This window comes from Macaca nemestrina, chromosome 5, assembly GCF_043159975.1.
Source record: "Macaca nemestrina isolate mMacNem1 chromosome 5, mMacNem.hap1, whole genome shotgun sequence".
Classification (NCBI taxonomy): domain Eukaryota; kingdom Metazoa; phylum Chordata; class Mammalia; order Primates; family Cercopithecidae; genus Macaca; species Macaca nemestrina.
In genome coordinates this window covers 43,598,881-43,614,399 of record NC_092129.1, presented here as the reverse complement: position 1 = coordinate 43,614,399, position 15,519 = coordinate 43,598,881, and the positions used below count along the sequence as shown (strand labels likewise).

The 15,519-nt window shown below is 42.8% G+C and overlaps 1 protein-coding gene across 4 annotated transcripts in view; it reads right to left on the bottom strand.

Annotated features, from left to right (window-relative positions):
• The window catches only part of LOC105465717 (epithelial cell transforming 2 like), a 114,415-nt gene that overhangs the window by 53,941 nt on the left and 44,955 nt on the right, over positions 1-15,519 (bottom strand). For all 4 annotated transcript variants that reach the window (XM_011714293.3, XM_011714295.3, XM_011714296.3 and 1 more), the window contains exons 5-9: positions 14,715-14,967; positions 13,377-13,545; positions 11,309-11,447; positions 8,895-9,060; positions 3,886-4,014 (exon numbers count right to left, since the gene is read on the bottom strand). In XM_011714293.3, the coding sequence (XP_011712595.2) occupies positions 3,886-4,014; positions 8,895-9,060; positions 11,309-11,447; positions 13,377-13,545; positions 14,715-14,967 (856 nt within the window). The remainder of the gene's footprint in view (positions 1-3,885; positions 4,015-8,894; positions 9,061-11,308; positions 11,448-13,376; positions 13,546-14,714; positions 14,968-15,519) is intronic.

Genomic DNA, 15,519 nt, shown 5'->3' with positions numbered 1-15,519 from the left:
AGATCTGATGGTTTTATAAGGGGCTTCCTCCTTTGCTTAGCTCTTCCTCCTTTGCTTCCTCCCTCCTGCTGCCATGTGAAGAAGGACGTGTTTGCTTCGCCAGCCATGCAGAACTGTGAGTCAATTAAACCTCTTTCCTTTATAAATTACCCAGTCTCCAGCAGTTATTCATAGCAGCGTGAGAACGGACCAAGCGTGAGAAAGGAATAATACACATAGGAGTAGTGAGACTGCCTAGGGAGGAGAGTGCGTATGTGGAAAAGGAGAGAGGCTAGGATCAAGCCGTAGAGAATATTTAAGGATCCTGCAAGAAAGAAGAACCTGCAAAGGAGACAAGAGGGCACTGAGGTAGGAGGAAACAGGGAGTGGGTGGTATTAGGGACAACAAGAGAAGGAGTATTTCAAGAAGGGGCGTTCCTCTGCATCAGATGCTTCCAAGAAGTCAAAGTGAGATGGGAATGGAGCAGGGACCACTGGATTTGAGCACGTGGAAGTCACTTACAGTCCTCCAAAAGCAGTGCCAGTACAGACAGAGACCCATTGGAGGAGCTTGAGGAGAGTGTGGGAGGTGAGGAAGGAAGGCCTTGAAGCAGCAGCGTCAACATAACCTGGAAACTTGATAGAAAGGAAAATTCTCCAGCCCCACCCCGGACTTAACTGAGTCTGAAACTCTGCGTGGGACCCAGCAATGTGTAGTTTAACCAGCCCTCCAGGTGATATGGATGCACGCTCAAGTCTGAGAACCTCTGGTCTTGTCAATTGAAAAAGTGGCGAGGGAAAGCTTGTTGCCCTTTTATTTTTTTAAAAGACAGGAGATACTACAGGTGTTTCTGTTTGATAGAAACAATCCAATAAAGAGAGACATGAGGGCATAGGAGAGGATTGGATGTAGGAAGTCTGGAGAAGATGAAAGGCAACGGGCTAGATTCCAAGTGCAGTATCTGAGCTTGTTTGAGACGGGTGCTGCTTCCATCAAGGCAGAAAGGGAGACAGAATAAAAAGTAAAAGGTGGAGCTAGTGGTGGATTCGATGGTGGGAGGAAAATTAGGGAGTTCCCATATGATTCTGTTTTCTCAGGGAACTAAAAGGTGAGGTCAAAGCTGAGAGACAGGGTTATTGAAAGATTGTCTAAAGAGAAGAGATAAAATTGTCATCTCAAAGAGTGTGAAAATGAATTTACCAAGGAAATTGCTCATCAGTGTTGCAATCCCATTTGACAGTTATGTCACCAAAGTAAAGTTAGACCAATCAGAACAGTTGTATCACTTACTCCAACAGTCTTTAAAGCTGCTTTAGTACCCACAGGTATAGCGTGTGCAGAGAGTTGTGTTTTAACTAACATTGGGATTTAGCCAAATGAATTGGGATTTACCCAAAAAAGACAAGGAAGTTCAGATTCTTAGCAAGGGAGTGATGATAAAGTTGGGCCATTAAATCCAAGTTTAACAGGAAAGGAAGCAAAAATGAAGATGTGGTGATAGTGAAAAAGTTGGAGCGTGTAGGCTGGAGGTCTTAGATAAAGAATTGCTGGGCCAGGTGTGGTGGCTTATGCCTGTAATCCCAGCACTTTGGGAGGCCGAGGTGGGCGGATCATGAGGTTAGAAGTTCTAGACCAGCCTGGCCAATATGGTGAAACCCTGTCTCTACTGAAATTACAAAAATTAGCTGGGTGTGGTGGCGCATGCCTGTAGTCCCAGCTACTTGGGAGGCTGAGAAGAATCGCTTGAGCCCGGGAGGTGGAGGTTGCAGTGAGCCAAGATCACGCCACTGCACTCCAGCCTGGGCAACAGAGTGATACTCCATCCGGGGAAAAAAAAAAAAAAAGACGAAAAGAATTGCTGTGGTGGGGGTATTTGAGTACATGATTTGAAAATGGTTCTCAAAGATAAATACTTGAAATCAAGATTTTAGGGGTGATACAGCTACTGGGCTGACAAGCCTAAGAGGGATGCCTGAAGTGGTGGAAAAGAGATATTTGGACTGAGAAGTCAATGATCTTTGATGCATCCAGGTGAATATTACATTTGATGAGAATTTTGGGGCCCAGAATGGGGATGAGAAGCCTAGTTTTTGAGTGTCATTAAGTTTCACTTGAGATAATTTTATGTCACTGAATCCACTTTCCCCCCTTTATTCTTATTCTGCCTTTCAATACTTTCCCAAGTCCTTTCTTCTTCACTTAAAATATTTGTTTTGTTCTTATTATAAAAGTAATATTAGTTCATTACAGGAAATTGAGACAAAATAAATTAAAGGGAGAAAAAAAGAAAGGAAAACTCACTTATATCCAACTAGTGTCAAGACCTTGGTATACATCCTTCCAAATCTTTTTCTATAAATACATACACCAACTCACGCATGTTGTAAACAATGAGATCACGCCATCCAACTCTTTGTAACCTAGTCTTTTAAAACTAAGTTCAAAAGTAGAAAAGTAGGAAAATTACAAAACGCATCTAGAAATAGGTGCTGTTAATATTTTGGTATATTTCCTTTTAGATTTTTCTATGCGTATTTTCTTTTTTTTTTTTTTTTTTTTTTTCCTGAGGCAGAGTCTCACTCTGTCGCCCAGGTTGGAGTGTAGTGGTGTGATCTTGGCTCACAGCAACCTCTGCCTCCCGGCAGATTCTCCGGCCTCAGCCTCCTGAGTAGCTGGGATTACAGGTACCCACCACCACACCCAGCTAATTTTTTCTATTTTTAGTAGAGATGGGGTTTCGCCATATTGGCCAGGCTAGTCCCAAACCCTGACCTCAGTTGCTCTGCCCACCTTGGCCTCCCAAAGTACTGGGATTACAGGCATGAGCCACCACACCCGACCAGCGTATTTTCTACATAATTGAGATTTAAGAAATATATATATATGTAACTGGAATAACTTTGTAAAATTATTTACACGTTTTTAAAAATTCTTTCCCATTCTTTTTTTTCCTGTCCCCTGATTGAAGCCTGCCAGGGGCTTGCTTTGCATATGTCCAACAGTCCTGTGAAATTTGAGGAGTAGAAAGAATTTTAAAACTCACAGTTCCCCAAGGAATGGCTAACAACAACAACAACAACAAAACAGCATGAGATAATTTAATTTCACATTCCCTCTCCCCTGCTCTGCTTGGTAAAACATTGTCCATGAATACAGAGCTTTTACTGAACAGATCTCAAAGAGTGAATTTCACTTAATGCTTCTGAAGTTTCTCTTCAAGCATAGAAATCAACTTTGAATCAGAGTTGCTGATTCTAGACAGGCAGCCACTTAAAATGATATCAGCAACCTTAGTCATTAGCCATACTCATCTTTATAAAGCACTTTGCTGTTTTTAATATTATCTAAGAATATATACTATATTTATTATTTAAATATTTATGTCATCTTGATATTCACAAGTCCTTAAGACACACTAAGATACTGTTGTTCTAATTTCATATGAGGAAATGGAGGTCCACAAGTTTGCCTAATGCCACAAAGCTAAACGATGGTGTGGATGGAACTCAAGTTCAGGTTCTTGGTCACCAAAGTTCATGCCTACTCCAGGTTCAGAAGGCAGCAGGGGGCGTTTCCTCCAATTGAATGATTATGGCTCCTATGATGGTCAGGCACCTTCCCTTATATCCTGGATGCTGGTTTTATTGTGTTTTCCAGAATAAATATAAATAATGCTGCTGGGTCTTGCCATTTAGGGACTGTATTTCTGCAGAGACAGGTTACTCTCATCACTATCCCTCACTGCTACTTTCCTGAAATACCTGGATATGTGAAGTATAAAGAAAAAAGAAATTGAAGCATGAAATGTGACTGAATCATTTGACCCAGGGGCATTTCAGTAATTCACAACATATCCCCATGAAGTGGCAAGGCCACTGTCTCTGTACGAGGTGTTCCGAGCTAACCTGATGCTCCAAGGGGCACGAAGAAGTCCACGTGACCCCCTTCTTCTTCAGTGGCCACATAGCTTCCTAATTTCTCCCAGAAATCTCTCACTTCAGGCCTCAGTAAATTTTTAACACCAATTTTATAGCCTGAGGAAAAAAAAATCAAAATGTCATATTAGTTGGTAACATAATCCTGAACAGAAATTATTAGCAGTTTGTGAAAATGTAAGCACAAAACCAAAATGCCATCTGCCTGTAAGACCAAGATACCTGAGGCACCTCTGCTTCCTCCTGCACCGTGTCGGGGCCATCACCATGGCCCTGTTCTCCTTCACATCCTGGGTGAATTGGACAGTATGCACTCCGGTTGAGGACACTGCATTTCTGCCTCCACTGTGCCGCAGGGTAAGATATCAGGCACATGCAGGGTTTAGGGTGGATGGCCAGCAAGTCATGGGACTTTGCAACCAAGTTCCAAAGTAGAACTGTTTCCCAGGATTGTCAATCAAAAAATAAATAGTGCAGAGCAGAAGTGAGGCTCCCAGAGATGGTAACCATCAACGGAAACTCTCCTTTTCTCTCACTTCCCGACAATTCTGTGTGATGATTCCGCTAAGCTGCATGGGTCTGGACCCATTTCTAAAGGAGTCCTGGAAACTCCACATTCCCAGGCTCTGGGGATGAAATGAAAACAGGCAAAGAATTCTGGTGTTTCACTCCCTCCCACTGGGAGGGAGAAAGGACTTCTTCATGTGACAGGGTAGCCGACTTTGTTTTGATGTTGTTTTGAAAGCAAAAGCTTTTGGGAAAACACCACAATTATACAGAAGGAAACTAGTTGTTTGAGGTATTTTGTCATTGTTACTGTTGCTTAAAAAAAAACAAAATAAGGGCCAGGAGCGGTGGCTCATGCCTGTAATCCCAACACTTTGGGAGGCCGAGGCAGGCGGATCACAAGGTCAGGAGTTCGAGATCAGCCTGGCCAATATGGTGAAACCCCATCTCTACTAAAAATACAAAAATTAGCTGGGCATGGTGACGCATGCCTGTAATCCCAGCTACTCAGGAGGCTGAGGCAGAAGAATTGCTTGAACCCTGGAGGCGGAGGTTGCAGTGAGCCGAGATTGCGACACTGTACTCCATCCTGGGCGACAGAGTGAGACTCCATCTCAAAACAAAACAAAAAGGCCGGGCGCGGTGGCTCAAGCCTGTAATCCCAGCACTTTGGGAGGCCGAGACGGGCGGATCACAAGGTCAGGAGATCGAGACCATCCTGGTTAACACGGTGAAACCCCGTCTCTACTAAAAAATACAAAAAAAACTAGCCGGGCGAGGTGGCGGGCGCCTGTAGTCCCAGCTACTCGGGAGGCTGAGGCAGGAGAATGGCGTAAACCCGGGAGGCGGAGCTTGCAGTGAGCTGAGATCTGGCCACTGCACTCCAGCCTGGGCGACAGAGCTAGACTCCGTCTCAAAAAAAAAAAAAAAAAAAAAAAGCAAAAAAACACCCAGAATAAGGAAAAGGCAGAGTTTGAAAACTTTTCTTACCTGGAGAACAAAAAGGCTGAGATCAAGAAACTCTAATAGGACATTCTACACGAGATAAACTTACTCCCATCATATTAAACTTGCCAATATCTCTGCACCATTTAGAGAAGAGTTACTATGTCATTATACATTTAAACCCCAAACAAATAGTATCTGTGCTTTACTTTGGGAGGACATAGAAAAACGATGTGGAACACAACTTGCCCTAGGCACAGGTAAGCTAAACAGGGAAAACCAGAAGTAAGGTAAAGTGAAACAAAAGACAATTGGTTTCTGCCAATGATAAATTTCACTGAAACTTTCCAAGTACATGAAGTCCCAACCACAGAGATGACAATTTGACAGGTGACTCAGGGACTCACTTTGCCATTTTGCTGGTTTACTCCAGCCATATCTGGGACCATCTTATTCCTTCTCTCCCCTCATCCCACAATGATGGAAGAGTTCAATTGCGTAAGTTTTAAAACAATTTTACTTTAAGTGTAAGCAAGGAAGAATGTAAGTTATAAGAATAGAAACTAGATATTTACTTCTAAAACATTCATCATCTCTTTCTCCTGAACAAAAGTAACCATTGAGGTTTGTTTTGAGGGGCAGGGGGTTGGGGGTTTTTGGTTTGTTTTTGCTTTTGTTTTTGTTTTTTTTAAGACCAGGTCTTGTTTTGTAGCCCAGACTGGAGTGTAGTGGTTCAATGGCTCACTTCAACCTCCGCCCTGCTGGGCTCCAGGGATCCTCCCACCTCAGCCTCCCAAGGCGTAGCTGGGACTACAGAGGTGTGTGCCACCACACCCAGTTAATTTCTTTGTATTTTTTTGTAGAGATGGGGTTTCGCCATGTTGCCCAGGCTAGTGTGGGCTCCTGGGCTCAAAAGAGCCACCTACCTCGGCCTCCCAAAGTGTCAGAATTACAAGTGTGAGCCACCATGCTCCACCCCATTGAGATTTTTGATAGCTGCCCTGTAACAAGTTGACGATATCAGCCATTCCTTTCCTTTGTAGTATAAGCCAACTAGGAATATAATAAATGTTAGTGTATACCAATTTATAGATCTTAGTATTTGCTATTAAAATTGCTGCACTTTCATCAAATTTAAAACTTTTGTGCATCAAAGTGTACAATCAACAGAGTGAAAATGAAATCTATGTAATGGGAGAAAATATTTGCAAATCATATATTTGACAAGGGATTAATATTTGGAATATATGAACTCTAACTCAACAGTGAAAAAAATCAAATAACCTACTTTTTAAAAATGTGCAAAGGACATGAATAGACATTTCTCTAAAGAAGATAAACAAATGGCCAACAAGCCTATGAAAAGATGCTTGACATCACTAATCAGAGAAACGCAAATCAAAACCACAATGAGATATTACATCCATTAGGATGGCTACTATTAAAAAAAAAAAAAAGGCTAGGCATGGTGTCTCACACCTGTAATCCCAGCATGTTGGGGACTGAGGTGGAAGGATTGCTTGAGGCTAGGTGTTCCAGACCAGCCTGGACAATATAGTGGGACCCCATCTCTAAAAAATAAAAATAGAAATTAGCTGGATATGATGGTGTGCATCAGCTACTCAGGACGCTGAGGAAAAAGGATCACTTGAGCCTAGGAGTTCAAGGCTACAGTGAGCTATGATCACGCCACTGCATTTCACCTTGGACAACAGAGCAAGGCTCTGTCTCCAAAAACAACCAATAAAACAAAACAAAAAATAAATAAAAAGCACAGATACACACAGAAAATAAGTGTTGGCAAGGATGTGGGATGTGTAGAGACTATAACCCTTGTGCACTGTTGGTGGGATTAGGAAATGATGCAACCGCTATGGAAAACAGCATCGAGATTTCTTTTTCTTTCTTTCTTTCTTTTTTTTTTTTTTTTTTGAGATGGAGTTTCATTCTTATTGCCCAGGCTGGAGTTCAGTGGCGCGATCTTGGCTCACTGCAACCTCCACCTCCCGGGTTCAAGCAATTCTCCTGCCTCAGCCTCCCGAGTAGCTGGGATTTCAGGCATGCACTACCACATCTGGCTAATTTTGTATTTTTAGTAGAGACGGGGTTTCTCTATGTTGGTCAGGCTGGTCTCAATCTGCCAACCTTAGGTGATCCACCCACCTCAGCCTCCCAAAGTGTTGGGATAATAGGTGTGAGCCACTGCAGCAGGCTGGAGATTTCTTTAAAAAGTAAAAATAGAACCATCATATAATCTGTCAATCTCACTTCTGGTACATATCCAGGATTGAAAGCAGGATCTCAAAGAGATGGTTGCATACCCATATTCAACAATAGCAGCACTATTCACGGTAGAAGTGGAAGCAACCCAGTGTCCATCAGTGGATGAACAGGTAAACAAAACGTGCTGTATATATGCCCTTAAAAGGAACACATACAACACGGATGACCTTTCAGGACGTTATACTAAGTGACATAAGCCAGTCACGGCCAGGCAAAGTGGCTCATGCCTGTAATCCCAGCACTTTGGGAGGCTGAGGCAGGTGGATCACTGGAGGTTAGGAGTTCAAGACCAGCCTGGCCACCATGCTGGAACCCCATCTCTACTAAAAATGTAAAAATTAGTCAGGCATGGTGGTGGACACCTGTAATCACAGCTACTTGGGAGGCTGAGGCAGGAGAATCACTTGAATCCCGGAGGCAGAGAGAGGTTGCAGTGAGCTGAGATTGTGCCGCTGCACTCCAGCCTGGGCGACAGAGCGAGACTCTGTCTCAAAAAAAAAAAAAGCAATTCACAAGAAGACAAGACAAATACTGTGTGGTTCCCCTATAAGAGGTATCTAAAATAGTCAAATTCACAGAAACAAGGTGGAATGGTGGTTGCCGGGCCTGTGGAAAGGAGAAGAGAGAAGTTTGTTTTCAGTGGGCACAGCGTTTCAGTTTTGCAAGATGGAAAATTTTTGGAGATCTGTTTCACAACAGTGTGAACCAACAATACTGAACTGCACACTTCAAAATGGTTAAGACAGTAAACTGTTTCTTGAATCAAAATTTGAAAAAACGGTCATCAAAAAAATTGCTTCAAGTCAGGGTGTGGTGGCTCACCCCTGTAATCCCAGCACTTCAAGAGGCTAAGGCAGGAGAATCACTTGAGCCCAGGAGTTTGGGACCAGCATGGGCAACATGGAGAAAGCCCATCTCTACAAAAAATACAAAAATTAGCTGGGCGTGGCGGCACACACCTGTGGTCCCAGCTGCTTAGTAGGCTGAGGTGGGTAGATCACTTGAGCCTGGGAAGTCCAGGCTGCAGGGAGCCGTGATCACACCACTGCACTCCAGCTTGGGTGACAGAAAGAGACCCTGAATCAAGAAAAAAAAAAAAAAAAAAAGCTTCACTTTTTTCATAAAGCCAAAAAATCAATACATCTTAGCAACTTGGAACTGAAATAGTCCTCCGAAAGTCATACTGTGGACAAACCACACAGCATGAAGTTGCATGGTTGTTCATCGTCAATCCCCAGGCCTACCTTGGAGTAAATTGATTTCTCTGCTATCTCCATCGCTAAATATTCCCATGCTCTGTGCCTTCCTCCCATCCAGAGCTTTTTCTATCAGATACAGCAGGCTCTCCAGGGTTACGCTGTGTTCATATACCACAGAAACGACACCAGCCTTCACGCTCTCCACTACCATCTGGAGAATGAAACCAAAGTTGCAGGAGCCGAGACCCACTATTTTAGAATATTTATTAATGAAGGAAATAGAATGGATACAAAATATGCCGTGATTTCTAAAGAATTTTCAGAGATTATGGAAGAAGATAAGCTTCCTCCTTCATTGGTTTCTATTAAAATTAGTTTATTTCTAATTATAAGAGGAGAAAATTAAGTACACATGTAACTCCACTCAGAGATAAATACTATTAACAATTTAGATTATTTTCTTCCAGCCTTTTTATCTTTGTGCACAACATGCACAAAGACATATAAATAACTTTTAAAAAGTAATAGTGGCCAAGCACAGTGGCTCACACTTGTAACCCCAGCACTCTGGGAGACTGAGGCTGCTGGATAACTTGAGCTCAGGAGTTCAAGACCAGCCTGGGCAACATGGTGAAACCCCTGTCTCTACAAAAAATAAAAAATTAGGCAGGTGTGGTGGCATGTGCCTGTAGTCCCAGCAATCCTCCTGCCTTGGCCTCAAAGTGTTGGGATTATGGGTGTGAGCCACCATGCCCGGCCAGCATGATGCATTGTTAAACACTGTGGAAACTATCTATGGCCCACATGGAGATCAAGGCTCTGATCTTGCTTTCATGTGGATCCACTGAGCTCACCGGTTATCAGTGATTAGAGCTGACTCCTAGATGCCCAGAAGAAGTGAGTTCGTATCTTAAAAGGAGCCATTTTGTTACAAATAGAAACTTTTCTAAGTATATGTGCCTATGTGTGCATATTCACACACATACACATATATACATACAAATACACTCACATATATAGATACAAAGATTGTCTTTGTGCTTCCTTTATTTTTATATTATTCAGATTAAAATTAAAATATATAACTTCATTATAGAGAAATCAAACAGGATTTCTGACATTGTTCTTTTGTGAGATGGTGGTTACATAATACTATTTGGGAATTTCAGAAGTTTCAAAGTAATTCTTAATCAGCATGCTCCTTTTTTGGATTAAGTGCAACAAATTAAATTCAACAGAAATTTATTGGACATGCACACTGATATGGTTTGGCTCTGTGTCCCCACCCAAATCTCATCTTGAATTGTAATCCCCATAATCCCCGTGTGTTGAGGGAGGGACCTGGTGGGAGGTGACTGGATCATGGCGTCGGTTTCCTGCATGCTGTTCTCGTGACACTGAGTTTTCATGAGATCTGATGGTTTCATAAGTGGCATTTCCCCTGCTCATTGCTCTCTCTCCTGCTGGCATGTGAAGAAGGTCCTTGCTTTCCCTTAGCCTTCTGCCATGACTGTAAGTTTCCTGAGGCCTCCTCGCCATGTCAAACTGTGAGTCAGTTAAACCTCTTTCCTTTATGAATTACCCAGTCTTGGGTATTTCTTCATAGCAGTGAGAATGGACTAATACACACACACACACACACTCTCACAAATGTTCAGACACAGAGATCTACATGTAGCATCAATGGGTGAAGCTAAAAGAGTGCTGGAATTTTAGGATTTAGAATTCAGAATTTAGGTTCTAGTGTTTGAAACTTTGACACTTGAGTAAGTTGTCACCTCTCAGTTAAAAGGCCTCAGTTAAAAGTTTGGGCCTTTAATGCTTTTTCAAAATAATTTTGATGTATGATTACCTTTATCGCTTCTGTTTTTTTTGTTTGTTTGTTTTGAGACAGACTTACTCTGTCACCCGGGCTGGAGTGCAGTATCCTGATCACTACAACCTCCACCTCCTGAGTTCAAGCGATTCTCATGCCTCACCCTCCTGAGTAGCTGGGACTACAGGTGCACACCACCACACCCGGCTATTTTTTTTGTACTTTTAGTAGAGATGGGGTTTTGCCATGTTGGCCAGGCTGGTCTTGAACTCCTGACCTCAGGTGATCCACCTACCTTGACCTCCCAAAGTGCTGGGATTACAGGTGTAAGCCACTGCACCTGGCCTTTTATTTTTTTTATAGAAACAGAGTCTCACTTTGTTGCCCAGGCTGGAGTGCAGTGTTGTGATCACAGTTCGCTGCAGCCTCAACCTCCTGGGTTCCAGTGATCCTCCCACCTCAGCCTTCTGAGTAGCTGGGACTACAGGTATGTGCCACCACACCTGGCTTGATTTTCCTTTTAGAAGTTGAATCATTTTTCATAAACATGGTGGCCAAAAGATTGTCACACACCCTCTAGTCTAGATGAAAAAAAAAAAAAAAAAACCTATCAGGACAGGACTGGCCTCATAACATACTCTACCTCATACGCAGGAATCCGGGATGATATTAATATGAAGTGTGGCCGGAGAGCATATGAAGAGCTGTCATCATTTTTATGAACTCCATGCCAATATTTCTTTGATAATAAAGGGTAGGAATGGCTTCCAGAAATATTGCTTCTATGGAAAAAAAGGAAATATGAGAAGTTTTCATGTTCTCTTACCTTGAGTTTTGGTAAGTAAGCAGCATATGTCTCTGGGCATCAGCTCTATTCTACAAGGCACGTGGCCTCCGTGCCTTAGCCTCTCCCTGTGTTTTGTGGGGACAGTAGCAAATGGAGCTCCTGGGTGGGGTGAGGCCAAATCTGTTCTCTGAGCCTCTCCTCCACCACATGTGGGATGCTGGAACAGTCTCTCAGAACTTACTTAGCTCGTAAATGAATGTAATGACGTATTTGGGAGTTCAAAAAGATATTTAAAAAGAAGTAGCTGAGAGATTGTGAATTTCCTTCTAGGCCTCGGTTGTTCCTGAATAATATCTTCATTCTCTCCACAGCCACCCTCACCTCCAGCAATACCAGCAGCAGGGGCTTCCCTGTGCTTCTTAAAATTCCATATATATATATTTTTTTGTTTGTTTGTTTGTTTGTTTGTTTGTTTTAAGTGACAGGGTCTTGCTCTGTCACCCAGGCAGGAGTGCAGTTGTGTCCTCACAGTTCACTGCAGCCTCAACTTCCCAGGCTCAAGCAATCCTCCCACCTCAGCCTCCTGAGTAAGTGGGACCACAGGTGTATGCCATCACAACCAGCAGATGGGGTCTCGCTACGTTGCCTAGGCTGGTCTCCAACTCCTGATTTCAAGTGATCCTCGCACCTTGGCCTCCCAAAGTGCTGGGATTATAGGCGTGAGCCACCATGCCTGGCCTCTTAAAATTCTTTATGTGCCTTGAACAAGTGAATGCACACATTCACAAATGTTCAGACACACAGAGATCCATATGTAGCGTCAGTGGGTGAAGTTGAAAAAGTGTTGGAACTTAGAGTTTTAGGTTCTAGTGTTTGACACTTTGACATGTGGGTAAATCACGTCACCTTCCTAGGCCTCAGTTTCCTCATTTGAAACAGGTGAGTGAGATTATATGATCTCAAGAATCCAAAGTTGGCTGGGCATGGTGGCTCACACTTGTAATCCCAGCAATTTTGGAGGCTGAGACCGGTGGATCACCTGAGGTCAGGAGTTCGAGACCAGCCTGGCCAACATGGTGAAACCCCGTCTGTACTAAAAATACAAAAATTAGCCGGGCATGGTAGTGCACGCCTGTAGTCCCAGCTACTCAGGAGCCTGAGGCAGAAGAATCGCTTGAACCCAGGAGGCAGAGGTTGCAATAAGCTGAGATCGTGCCACTGCGCTCTAGCCTAGGTGACAGAATGAGACTTCATCTCAAAAAAAAAAAAAAAAAAAAGTTTAAAAAGAAATTCTAAGCAGATGCACAATGGTAATGGTTATGAATGTCAGATAGAATTTAATTTCTGGTAATTTCAGTCTATAGTATGATTTGGTAACTGAATGCAGCTGATGTTTCTCTATTTTGGGTAATAAAAGAATTATATTTGTACATAAAAATATAAGTGGAAGTTATATTTGGATACTCTTACTTCATAGAAAACACTTGTGGAAAAAATGTTATTTTTGCTCAATAACTTTATACAGAAAATATACTACATCCACAATATAGCTTCAATGCAGAGTTGAGAATATGTCAAGCTGGGCTCAGTGGCACATGCCTGTAATCGCAGCTATTTGGGAGGAGAGTGGGAGGAACGCTTGAGCCCACAAGTTTGACACCAGCCTGGGCAATGTGGCAAGACCTCATCTCAAAAAAAAAAAAAAAAAAGAATATTTAAAATGTAAGTTTTGGATGTTATATGTTTACCTCTTCAGAAGGCATGTTTGACCACTGTTCTAGAAAATTAATTATCTTTACTGATATTTCAGAGGATATGAGCCACAGAATTACACAAGATTTCTGCACGATAGCTAAATTTATTCTAGAATGAATGTTTGGTATTGGGATGGTGTTGAGCCGTCAGTAGATGGAATTTTGCTTACCGCTTGGGCAAGATTTCTAAAGATGTCAAAACAAGCTGTTTCTCCAAAGCTTCATGTGAACCCACTCGCTCCCTTACAGTCTGGGAGAGGCGTGGTTGGCGTCTGGGCTTTAGCACGCTAGAGCAGCAAGTTCCACTAACCCAAGGGGGTCTAACTTTGAATAACTCCTCTGAAAAACAAAAAGCAGCAGGCGGGGCTGATTACTTCATACTTCTCCCAGCCAAGTCCACACAGATAAAGGCATCAAAAATAAAGCTGTACCAGGGCAACATTCCAAATGACAATAATTACAGCCATTTTCATGTACTCTGTTTGGATTTCTCATCCTCTCGGCACTGTGGCTGTGAGCTACCAGTCATTTCAGGTCAAGAAACACAGCTCAGAGAACAAGCAACCCTTTTCTTGAGGAGACCAGTTAATCAATTGATATGTGTCACATTCATTTGTGCCCTTCTTCTTGCCTTCAAGCAATTTCTTATTTGTCACAGTCTCACCGGAGGGTGAGTTAGTGGGAAGAAAGCACGGGAGAACTCAAATCAGTTTTGCTGTTTTCTTTTACACACTGTGTAAAGCATAAGGCCTAGCTGAGGCTGGACACCGTGGCTCACGCCTGGAATCCCAGCACCTTGGGAGGCCAGGGTGGGTGGGTCACTTGAGCCCAGGAATTCGGGACCAGCCTGGCCAACATGGAGAAACCCCGTCTCTACAAAAATAAAAAAAATTAGCAGGGCATGGTTGTGTGCACCTGTGGTCCCAGCTACTTGGGAGGCTGAGGTGGGAGGATCACTTGAGCCTCAGAAGTTGAGGCTGTAGTGAGCCAGAGATCACACCACTGCACAGCCTGGGTGACAGAGTGAGACCCTGTCTCAAAAATATATAAATAAATTAAATAAATAGGGGGCGTAACTGAAAGAGGCTTTAAAAAGAGAGGAAAAAGATGTCCTCTTTCTCCTTTTTTAAATGGCATTTTCCCTGCTTCCATTCTCACTTTCATTTCTCCTCCTTTTTTCATCACTCCCAGTTCCTCTGTTTTGAACCTATTTATTTGCTTCTTATCCGTGTTCAAACATCTTTCTGCTTTTTGTTTTTGGTCTTATAAGCCTGAAAGGAGCCAGAACAGCAATGGAGACACTGATATTTAACCTTACATATTTTGTCTGAAATCTTTGTTTTTCTCATCAATTAACTTGAAATATACAATAAAGAAAAAAGCTCTTCTGGAAAATAAAGACAGAGTACTGCGAAAGACAGGGCCGTCCTCCTCTGTGGGAATTTGTATGTGATCCATTTGTTTCTACAATATTTACATAAGATATAAAGGTTTAAAATGCTACTTACTGTTACGTAGTGCAATTTCCTCCCAAATTCTTTTCCTCAAGCACTTTTCTCTTTGTCTCTCCAGTAGTTCCTCATCTTCTGTTTTGGGTTCATTCAGCGTCCCATAAATAGCAGCAGCCTCCCTAGGTGTCAGCCAGTCTAAGTGGGACACACAGGCAACGTAATGGCGCTTCCAAGCACCATACTCATTATCTGTTGGAGTATAGGGCAGAAACCACCCGAACTTAACGCATTTGGGCATCCATAAGCAATCCTTCAGAAACAAGAGGAAGATGAGTCACAAATTGTTTTCAGACAGTTTTCTAGCAATAATATTTTCAGGTACACAGATACTTTTTCATTACACTGAGATTTCTGGTACAAAAATCTGAGAATTTATATGCAAATACATTTGTTCTACAATGTTTATATAAAATATAAGGTTTAAAAATTTTTGTTTTGTTTTGTTTTGTTTTGAGACAGAGTCTGACTCTGTCGCCCAGGCTGGAGTGCAGTGGCCGGATCTCAGCTCACTGTAAGCTCCGCCTCCCGGGTTCACGCCATTCTCCTGCCTCAGCCTCCCGAGTAGCTGGGACTACAGGCGCCCGCCATCTCGCCCGGCTAGTTTTTTGTACTTTTTTAGTAGAGACGGGGTTTCACCGTGTTAGCCAGGATGGTCTCGATCTCCTGACCTTGTGATCCGCCCGTCTCGGCCTCCCAAAGTGCTGGGATTACAGGCGTGAGCCACCGCGCCCAGCTAAAAATATTTTATTTTATATATTTTGAGACGGAGTCTCGCTGTGTCACCCAGACTGGAGTGCAGTGG